Genomic DNA, 11,409 nt, shown 5'->3' with positions numbered 1-11,409 from the left:
TCACACTACTTAACGCAATGCAAACACTAGACATATGGAGTGCAGCTGAAACAGTATAGCTTTTGTTGCTAGTGCTTTTGAAGCTTTCCGTCGCTTTTGCCTACATCAGAAGTCTTGTTAGGCATTAAGTTAACATTCTGTCAGGTAAGATTCAGTCAGGTGTAATTCTTGCGAATGTACATTGTATAGTCTATTAAAAAAAACAACAACAAAGAGGCATTTAATATCTGGTTACACCCAACATTTAATACTGAACATTTATACTGCATTTGTGGAACTGTGGTGTAACATATACAATAGAACCCAATTAAAAAGATTGTCTCTAACATACAGAATTTTGGGTTAACACATCAACTACATTAATATTTACATCTGTACAACAAAAATGCAAAACTGCCAGTGCAATTCATAACTGAAAGAGCAAACTCATTGTTTGGAAATCGTAACTTTGGGGCAAATGTTTGCAGTTATTTACGGACAGTCACAGAGAGAACTTAAAGATCAGCTGCACTAATACATGCTTGTTAACTGAGGAAAAGCTAATAGTGTAAACTTAGTATAATACAGCTGCATATACATGTAACTTGTGCTACAATACAGTACACAGGACTATGCTATCTTAAACCTCTACATTGTTTACTACTAGCCTGAGTGATTAATGTATTACATAAGGCATCAACTAGTCCGTCACACACTCCGCTGTACAACCATGTACATGTAACTCAAGGTATGGAATTGGTTAAACATTGCAATTCAATATACAAACAATGAACAGTATTGAGCATCGTGAACATTATATAACAAGAAGCAAAAAACGGTAACACATATTATCAACTGGTATTCTATACTTGTCACCTGGACATTTGTTTATTGCAACAGTGCTCTCATGAACAAACTACAGGCAACTCTACAAAATGGGATATAAAACAATTGCTTCTCTTGTTAAAAAGCTCCTTATTAACTGTTTAACAAACAATTTCAATGTATGAACAAGCTTTGTGGCAAACAGCTTTTTTTAGAAATAATGGCATGGTAATATACTGTATATGGAGTAAGCCGTACATTGTATTAGGAACATTGACTAAAGAGCCACAGATTATAATTTTTTTACAATTTTGCAGCAGTGTATTGAGCTTCATCTTCACCAGCATTTCTTCTGCAACATGAACCATTGTACATTTTGCTATATGATGAATGCACGTATTATTAGTATACCATTCATTCTAGTGTTCACATCAAGGACATCACTTTACAACTCTTCTAGGAATCGTCATTTTCATACGAGGAGGCAACGAGTTCTAAACTGTCAACAACATTTAAATCCTACTCCGCACTACTGTGTTAGTCTCCCCTTCTGCTTGCGTATGTGTACTGTACTGTGTTACAGGATATGTTGTTGTTTGTCAACAACAACTTTTGTCAGTGAATTCCTATACATAGCAGCAGAATGAGAGCTAGGACTAAGCTCCTCCTCGGTCGACCGTTCCTCAGACCTTGAGCGGCGCGGCCCCGTGGCGCAGGTTAGCGTGGGTTAGTTTGACCGGGGAGGGCTCGTCCCCGCGGCCCTGAGCCTCCCTCTGGAGGGACTCCAGGAGCGTGTCGCTGGGCGACTGTGGGACGCTGACGTCGCTGCTGCGGGAATGCACGCTGCCGCTGCGGCTCCGGGTCAGGGCAGACATGCTGGGGACACACGGAACTGTGCAGGGGAGGAGAGAGGAGCCATTTCAGTACCAACTTAGCTTCATTTAATGGAATGAAATTGAAAAAAAAGGGAGTACTCAGAACCAAGAGGGTCCCGGGTTCGAGTCCTGACACGTCACCAATCTTGTACCTTTGGGAAAGGCACTTTACATGACTTTCATTACTTAACTCATTGACAAGTGAAAATGAGTATTGTCTGTCCTGTATTCATGTTCTGTGTGGGACACAACACCAGCAACAGCTGCCTTTGTTCCACGTGTATTGTATTGTTACAATTTCAATAAATCAAAAAGGAAGTTTAACACAGATGGCTTCTGTGATGTCTGGGGGGGTGTCAGCCTCGACAATTCTAACTGTTATGTATGTAACATCTTTGCACCAAAAATGTTAATATTTTATTCAAAGACATATTTGTGTGATTGAAATATATTTCCACTTTGTAACATATTTGTGCAATTATCTCACAGATAGATGTAGATGGAGAGGAGCAATAAATAGTTACCCTCTGGGACTGTCAGGTTAGGATTGGAAATCCATTAGAAGCAGCAGAGGGGAAAAAACAATGCGAGGAAGAAGAAACAGTGTGAGTGGGGTTACAGTACACATACATGTAGGGGAGGTTCTTGCCCCGAATACAATAATGTACAATGTATCCTTTAGGCCACACTAAATCACTTGGTTCTCAGATTCACCCGCTTCATTCTTTCTGATTTGCCAAAAAAAAAAAATGGTTCTAAATCAACCCCAAAATGTCATGGCTCCTATTTCAGCTTTTTGGGCTATCAGAGGATGCCTATATCTGTTTCTAATTTTTATCTTTTTCGCCCTGTCAATTTAAATTTCTTTTTTTTTTTAATCTGAGAACCAAAAAATCCAATTGGTGTGGCCTCACCACCTCAAACATGCTGTCAATACAGATTTCAGTCTGAGTGAAGTCACAATATTGACAGTTGAAAACAGTACTGCAAGAAAAGGCTGGATCAGTCATATTGACACAAACAGAGGGAGGGTGGGGGATGCTGACATCAAGGCTCTATGGGGAAGTCCGATCCCTTGTGCTGACCAGCATAATTTCTAACTGATCATGTAGCAGAAATGCACCAGTACTTACTGTAGCCCATGCCTTGCAGGAACAGCTTGAAGGCCTCACACATCTTCCCTGGCTGGAAGGCAGAGATGTTGTTTAAAGTAATTACATGACTAATAGTATGTATATATATCAAAGGCACAACACATCAAACAAGCAACAATTACACTGAGGAAAGATAGATATGTTAAGCGGGCCATACTAAATAATGTTAAAACAAAAACAAGTCTACGATATGCACACAACTTTATATTGTACAGATATAACACCTGGTCCATTATATCTAAAGCTATTTTTGTTTTCCTGATTTTCAAGTACTAAAAAATGATATCAATATTTATTGTTTTAAACCTTTTTCCAAATATCTGAAAGCATGAGAGATGCAGAGGGCCAAGGCTATTGTAGCTTATGATTCCATGTGCTTCAGTATTCATAGTAAAATTATGTAAAATTAATTACTGAACCAACCTGTTCTTCCAGAACCATGCCTCCACAGTCAGCCATCTATGAAACAAAGAGTTAAAAACATTGCAAAACCAAATATTTCACATACCGCTTTACAAGCCTTTAAACAAATGTACTACTAATTGACTTTACTATACTACAGACTTATGGAAAAGTTAAGTAACTGTATATTTATAGTATTTACTTATTATATGTATTACCTTGATCCACTGTGTCTCCACTGGGTCCAGCCTGCTGTTCATCTCAACCTGCCAGAACAAAATTAATGGACATTTTGTGAAGAGTAGTACATCAGTATCATGCCATTGAGTGTATCATAATTTACATTTTTAGTCAATACACACACGTCTGGTAGTGTAGATTTAAATCAATTACTTACCACATCATCAATGTGTGGGGAGTAGTCACCTCCTACCAGCAGAACTGGGCACCTGGAAAACAAGAACAAGCACTCGGATCAATAATCAAATTAGTTCATTTTGCTGGAAAACTAGTTGGTAGGGGAAAACAACTCATCACTTGCAAGGTTCAAATTTTTTTCTGTATGCTTAAAATTTGAACTGGTACACGTAACATTGAAAATTACCTGACACCTGACAAATTTCACAATTCAGAGTTTAGGAAGTATAGAATGATCATACTAAAAACTGAAAATTTTGATGAATGCTCAAACGAAATTTTGGACAGCCCTACATTATGTATATACATGTATATGACATTGTATAATACATGTACATGTAGACATTTATCACAATCACAGAGGAACGTACTTGATAGTCTTTTGAACCTTCTTCTTTGCAGGATCAACTTCCCTGTGCAAACCCATGTCGTTTCGCCTGTAAAGAGAGTCAATGATAATGATTACTAATGAGACACTACATTTAAGTAGATGTATATAGAAGATCCTATGGAAAGCTTACCTAAAACCCAAATTAGGAACTTAGAAAAAAGACTGCTGCCTTAATTGTTCCTGTTTTACTGTTAGGGTCCACCAATTTAATTTCAAGGTTCCCTTTTTTTGTAGAAAAAGTATGAAGTACACAAATACACTGATGTGGTATGCAATTTAACAAATAAAAAAAAACATAGCAGAAAGAGAAGACAGAAGTCAACATACTTGATGTAGGAGTCCACAAACATGGCGAGGTTGACAGGGTTGACAGACCTGACCAGGTTCTCCCTGTAGGCATGGACCAGGTCATGGTGTCCTGCCATGGTTTTCTGCAGGGGAAACAAATGTACACTGTGACTAATAATCTGGTGGGTGTACTAACTACTATCTTAAACCAGCTCACAAGAGAATAACAGACATGCCGTCAACTACTAGAGTTATCAAACAAAAAATGTATTTTTCTCTAGAACTAACGTTGAGTGTGACTTGCTGCCACCAAGTACAGTAGGGGTTTCATTGCTAGATATCTTTAAACAATGTTTACAGTTAGATGTGCAAAGGTTAGGTGTTGACAATTTGACCTTCTGTAAATCTTAGCTTACTCCTTTAGTTATTTCTGTGCTGTCAACCTACAAGCATACACACAAATCCACAGTCAGCCGCCTCCCCTCCCAAATGGTACTTACTGAGCCAAAGTAGTGCCACAGCAGATAGTCCACAGTTCCCTCTGTCATCTGGTTACTGAACAGATACCAGTTGTTCCACTAGAAGAGAAAATACCAAGTACAATTGTACAGCAAATGTGACCACACCGGGGCACACCCTCAGAGCAATTTCACAGAACAGTATGCTTCTATATATCTGGTATATATTCACACGAATAACTTAGTCCATTGGAACTTGTGTGGCATAACAGCAGAGTGCTCAGTAACAAACCAAGAGGTCCTGAGTTTGAGTCCTGACATGTGACCAATCCTCACTTAATTCTAGTGAAGATGAGTATTGTGTATCCTGTATTTGTTTCTATGTGTGGGACACAACACCAGCAATAGCTGCCATTGTCCTACATGTATTGTATTGCTACAATTTCAATAAATCAAATCAAAATCAAATCAAATCATTGTCCCACATACCTTCTGGTAAGCCCATTCAGTCCAGCCCACTGCCGTGCACACAGTGTTGATCAGCACCAGGCCGTCGATCTTGTTACGGTTATTCAGCTGTAGTTCAAAATAAACCAACACATTATGCTTACTTAATATTTTGTAGCTTTCATTTACAGCTGCTTGCATAATGTACTACAGAGTTTTAGGGTTATCAAACCTTCAGACTGATTGTAATTTTGGCACTACAAAAATCAGTTGTCTTATAATAAAGTAATATTATGACATACAGTTAAGAGCAAAATCATAAATATACATGATAATTTTTTCAATAATTGTAAGTTATAAAGGTAAGGAACAAGTTACTTACAGCAAACCTAGACAGGACATTCCCCCCAGCTCCAACTCCAAACCCAATCACCCGCTTCAGGCTGGAAGTCAAGTATACAAAAGTAGGTTAACAAGAAGGCATGAACATTAACAGATAGCAACCATGCTAGAGAAGACCTCACTTGTAATGTATAATTCACAAGAAAATATTCTCATGTTTGTGGTGTTTGGATGGTAGGTATAGGACATGTCATCATTAGCCATACGTAAATTGTTCCAATCATGGCCTCATTTGCAAAGTGAATGAGAAAAACTACTGTTACAGTAACAACACACTTTAAGTGATTTAGTTAACGCAAATGAGGATCTTATTTGCATAATTGATTAGAAATGTTTATGGTATGCCAGTCATAAAGGTTTCATTTGGCAAAGGTATGAGGTCATGGAATTTACTTTCTTCTGTGATTAAAAGTTAAGTTAAGCCCACAAAGGGTTAAATTTTCTTAGAGTCCTTCAAAAGTAATACTATTATAATAGAGAATGCAACAATCATAAAAAAGTCAACCTGAACCATTCTAATTTCATTATGAAAATGTATACAACACTTTGTCTATATCTTTTTAATGACATTTACTAAATGTACTATAGACTGAAATTACTCAATGAATGGTTCAGAAAAGTAGAAAAAGAGCGGGAATTAATAATGCTGATTCGATTGAACTGACTTGAAGTGTTCCAGTACGGCTTCCAACATGACGGCAAGTTCGTCCATGGTGGGGTAGTGGTAGCTGTGTCAATATTCAAATAAGAAGAAAACACAATTAACACCAGTGAGCTTTTCCATTAACACCTCTCTTGTACACTTTCTCCACATTTGAGATGTCAAACAACTAAAAATTGCATCCATGAGGACTGAAATGATTTTTTTGATTGATGACACACTGATGTGCAGTGATTAGATAATGGGTTATTGTAAAGGTTCCATGAAGCATGCTTGGGTGACATAATCAATGATCGATTAGTAAAATTAATATATTACAGTACTATTATCAAATAGCCAGGTTATGTGGACTGGCCACAAGCCTCCATTCCTATTGGTTAATACAGCTGCTGTAACATTAATGATCATGGACTGACCAAGAAGAAAGCCATACGCATGTTCATGTACATGACTGTGTGCCTGGTCATGCATTAATGAACATGAATTATGTCTCTTACTGAAATTATTGTCACAGTGACAGTCCTGTTACAACACAATTCAGACATTCTGGCTGCTTTGTTTGCGAGTGTTGAAATAAACCATTTATATAGCCATTAAAGCACTCAAAGTGATTTCAATCCTGTGAAACTGGATTTTCCTAAAGCCTTGTTTCTGCGTATAGAAACATTTATTCAGTACATCATGCATTATATGCCTCAATCTGGATCATGCAGATTACAGGAGAAGAGAAGTTAGCATCTTTGATTTTGCATGCAGTTGCTGTATCATAGCATGCAGTCATGCAATTTGCATAAAGGTGACTTCTTACAGGTCCTCTGGTGGAATGGTCTCAACTGGACGCTCCCCTGTAGCACTGATGATGTTGGGCGAAGGGAAATATATTAGAGACAATACTGTCCTGTCAAGAAGTTATACTTTAGACATTTATATGACACGCATCGTGCCTAAGTGTCATGCATGTTCCTTTTTTAAATCGTTTTAGACTACTATTCTTATAAATGATAGGTACAATGTATATTGATTCTAGTGCCACAGTTATCACATAAAACATACATGTACGTGCTCCATTGTCAGTGAAAAAAGACCTCAATATCGATAATTTTAATAAACTGCGATTGATACGGCATGAATGGCTATCCAAATAAATTATTGTTGACAATATGAACAATATCAATGGAAAAAAAGAACAAAAGGGAAAAATTAAAGTCAAAATGGACTTCCATGGCAAAAGTTAATTGCAAGACTTACAGCGCATTTACATATGACTATAATCAACATGAAGATAACAATTATAATAGAGTCATGCACAAAGATGCATCTTAAAGCATGGAGAAAGTTTGAATCCACTGAGTGATTCTGCCACCAGAGGTGAAAGAGAAGTAGAAGTTAGAACAGCACTGACTTCAGCACTAAGGAGAAACATATCATCAGTGACTGTTGGAAAAAGACAGAGAGGAATCAGTTATAAGACTAGGGCTGTTTACCTACATGTACATTGTAAGTGTAAACATCAGGTACAGGTACCATTACAAATCTTTACATACTGGTCTGGACCTACATGTAAATGTAATAGGTAAAGGTAAAAAGGTTTAAGTAATATAAATGGTCCATCAGACCTGTACCTGTATCTTTATAATTTCATACTTATATGTGGTCTTCAATGACATGATATTAAAACATGAATAAACAGTTAACAGAATGTTGATTTAGACTCCATCTTATGCAAACAACCAATGATTTCCAGAGGATCTCTAATTCTTAAGATGGTGCTGATTTCATACAAATACAATGTTTTCACACATTTCTTTTCAGTGCTGAAATAATAATTCCTTTTAGCAGTGATCACAATTTAGCAACAAAACAAGTCAAATAAGCCAAATACTTGAGTGTAGGTCTATACAGGTACCGGTACCAGTACATGGATGTTCCGATATTTTGGACCAGTTTTACATCGTTTTTATGGTACTGTACACAGCCCTAGTAAAGAGGCTACATTTGCCTAGAAACACAACACTGGTGGTGCAAAATATTTGTTTCACAGCAACTACATGTGCCAGTGTGAAAGACAGAGATGTGCATGTGCGTATTTCCTGTGCATAAAACATAATATATACATGTAATACTGCCAGCTAGCACACAGATTTGGAAGTGTACAAGAGACAGTGAGACAGTAGGTCTAGAGGGTAACAAGTGCATTTCACACCTTCAAAACCTGACTTAATACATTATTACGTGAACCGGCCTTATAAAATGGTAATGTGTTCTAAAATAGTAAAAGGCAAGCATATTGACGAGCTGAATTAATAATAAAAGGTAGCTTTACCAGTTTATTTCTACTTTAGGTCAAGTCAGTTCAAAGCCTTCATTTATTCTCCATAATGAATCATTTCAATAAAGCAGCATTTACTTGCTTCCTACAATCTTACAGATCATAGCATTCCCTTTTTTTTCCGAAGCAATTCGAAACCCTACAACAGAAATGGGTGCATCTCTTTCTCTTTTTTTTTTTGCTCTTTTTTTTTGTTTGTTACAAAACAGCAGGATTAAAGTAGCAAGGGTCACCTGACGTCATCTTGTTGGACAAGCAAACTTGAGGCTTGCTGACCTGACCACTTCCACATCCTGAGACATGAGGGGAGGGAATTGAAGTGGACACAATCTTTACACATGATCTTGACACTCAGTGAAGCAAGGAAGTTCAAGGTTGGCTGGTACAATTGCCAGGTAGCTTTAAGTGCTCATGACACCATAATACCAGCTTATCTGATTGTAGTTGACATGGTTACAATCATAGATATACATGGTTCTCCTGGTATATTTGAAATTCCAATGCCCCACCTCGGAAAAGTCAGCTAACATTAATCAGTACAATGTACTTTAAAGTTTAAGGACAAGAAGAGACTGCATTCCTACAGGAGATAAAAACAATGTACATCATGTTTTAATACTTCTGAACGCTAGTCTGTTATAACCTATTACAGCAAACTAAAAAAAGCTACAGAATCACCATCACAAAAAGGTCTTGTAGCAATTCAACACAGTGTAGCTGCTGTAAAAAAAAATTGCATAAAACTTGTCAAGAAATCCTCTTACACATTAGCTCCCATCTTGGCATGATCCAAATCACCTCCAGTAGTTCTGATGCAGCATGATGGAAGAAGTAGGAGGTAAACTATGTAAGACAGCTACAGACTCAACCATATGCATCTAAGTCACACTGGAAGTCTTAAATTAATTAAATTGGATTCCACCCAATTTGACAGCAAAATTTGAGCGAAAAGTGCTTCCTGTCATGTGTTTTTCATCTCTTTGCACATACCAGTATATAGCCTGGGTGCCTTTGTAATGGGGCACTCGCTACCAGGGTAGCAATTATACTGAAAAATCCTTGTCGAGCCTCCAGTCTACCTCAATGTTTGCATTAACAACACAATGCATTGCAACTTGCCCATACCTTTGCTCTCACATATTTCTTTTATTGAGACTACTGTAACAGTAACTGTACATTTACCTGATGTATAAAAAAAACAGACCTAAAACATTTAGTATGATGTAACGTAATGCTGGGCACCAAAGGTGCAACAATCCTAAGGGGGTCCAGGGGCATGCTTCCTCGCAAAACTTGAAAATCTTGACACTCTGAAACTCTGTTGCATGCATTTTGAAGGGCAAAGTTTACTCATGCATAAACTAAGCTTAATTTGATAATGTCTCTTTCCATATCTTTACACATTGATTTTGGTTCGACAAAGATCGCGGATTGGGCAAAATTTTTGACTGTCATGAATGGCAAAATACTGGCAATTGGCTAGAACATATAGCAGTAAACCAAAAACCTGGTGAAGATAACTTTGAAACAGAAAGTGTTCAGGATGGAAGGAGGAATCTGCAGTTCACAGTACACAGATAAGTGGAGAAGCCAGATAGAGTTGTATTTTAGGTTATTGACTCAGAGTCTTGTAGGTACTTACAGGTGCACATCCATGGGTGTGGCATCCATGTGCTGGCCAGGTGCGTTGACATGATACACACAGAAGTTTTTCAGGATCACCTGCATCTCCTCATAGTTGAAGAAGTTCTGGAAGCAAGTCACGTCTGTACAGATGGAAATAGCACTTCATAAGAAACAGAACATAAAAACGAAAGTCATAAACTTGTATGTACAGGTGTATAGAAAATTATTTTTGCAAGTTTAGACCATAGACTACTTCATCATCTGATCAAATCTGACTAAAGGTGACATTTAATTTGCTTTGGAAATTTGTCTTCATTTGGTTATATTTAAAGTTTATATTAGTGGATATTCACAGGTAGGTGATTTGCAACTACAAATTATAATTACAATCTAATAATGTACTTGTACTTGACAAGTCTTAATTGTACATGTATGTGTATCAGACTGATTCATTTACAGAAGGCATTCAATTTCACATTTAATTAAACAGGATACAATGGAATAGTGTAGAAAAAAATAGGCACAATTTTGATTATACATGACTGTATTGAGCTTGAGTTTCTGTATAATCATATTCATTGTACAGCTACAGTTCATTTTTGCACTTAGGACTTAAATTTTCCGGTAGGATGCCAAGGGAGATTTCCCCTGAGTGTGCTTTGACTTCACAGTTAAACCTCCTTACTAGTAGTTGAAACAATTCTGCAGTACAGTGGTCAAATACTTCAAAACACATTATTTCTTCACTGCATATTATGATTTTGTAGCAGATCTAGAGAACACTGTGAAAACCACTGTGAATGTTTCCAGATTCACGGTACTTACGGTTCAAGCCGATGTCATGGTAGGTCAGGATGGCAGGTTTGGCTCGGTTCCCCTGAACCGCCACTTTCATTGTCCCGCGGGACGTCTCTACATCTTCCTCCTGTTACCATGGAAACACAGACGTCACTACAGCAATAACAGTGTGTCCCAGGGGTACTATAAGATAAGCTAATCCTGGCATTTACTGCGGTAGTCAACCAATGCTTACAATATATTCCAAACACATTGATACACAATGGCCACAAAATACAAGGAAAATTTGAACAAGGTAGTAGAAGCTCTGAGTCTTAGACAATCTACAGGTTGCTGTTCTATCTATAGTAACCTTGC

The 11,409-nt window shown here is 37.5% G+C and overlaps 1 protein-coding gene across 5 annotated transcripts in view; it reads right to left on the bottom strand.

Annotated features, from left to right (window-relative positions):
- Positions 1-228: 228 nt before the first annotated feature.
- Positions 229-11,409, bottom strand: part of LOC109480493 (protein NDRG3-like) — a 33,664-nt gene continuing 22,483 nt past the window's right edge. For 3 of the 5 annotated variants that reach the window (XM_019782696.1, XM_019782697.1, XM_019782694.1), the window contains exons 3-16: positions 11,080-11,179; positions 10,271-10,394; positions 7,108-7,152; positions 6,304-6,366; positions 5,619-5,679; positions 5,279-5,365; positions 4,832-4,909; positions 4,371-4,474; positions 4,024-4,089; positions 3,633-3,684; positions 3,454-3,501; positions 3,257-3,292; positions 2,813-2,864; positions 229-1,696 (exon numbers count right to left, since the gene is read on the bottom strand). In XM_019782696.1, the coding sequence (XP_019638255.1) occupies positions 1,488-1,696; positions 2,813-2,864; positions 3,257-3,292; positions 3,454-3,501; positions 3,633-3,684; positions 4,024-4,089; positions 4,371-4,474; positions 4,832-4,909; positions 5,279-5,365; positions 5,619-5,679; positions 6,304-6,366; positions 7,108-7,152; positions 10,271-10,394; positions 11,080-11,179 (1,125 nt within the window). In that variant the 3' untranslated portion in view covers positions 229-1,487. The remainder of the gene's footprint in view (positions 1,697-2,812; positions 2,865-3,256; positions 3,293-3,453; positions 3,502-3,632; positions 3,685-4,023; positions 4,090-4,370; positions 4,475-4,831; positions 4,910-5,278; positions 5,366-5,618; positions 5,680-6,303; positions 6,367-7,107; positions 7,153-10,270; positions 10,395-11,079; positions 11,180-11,409) is intronic. The other 2 variants (XM_019782698.1, XM_019782695.1) reach the window with 1 other exon arrangement.

Source organism: Branchiostoma belcheri, unplaced genomic scaffold, assembly GCF_001625305.1.
Source record: "Branchiostoma belcheri isolate BF01 breed outbred unplaced genomic scaffold, Haploidv18h27 scaffold51, whole genome shotgun sequence".
NCBI classification, from domain to species: domain Eukaryota; kingdom Metazoa; phylum Chordata; class Leptocardii; order Amphioxiformes; family Branchiostomatidae; genus Branchiostoma; species Branchiostoma belcheri.
Note: the sequence above shows the minus strand (reverse complement) of the source record. Positions and strands in the feature narration are given on the sequence as shown.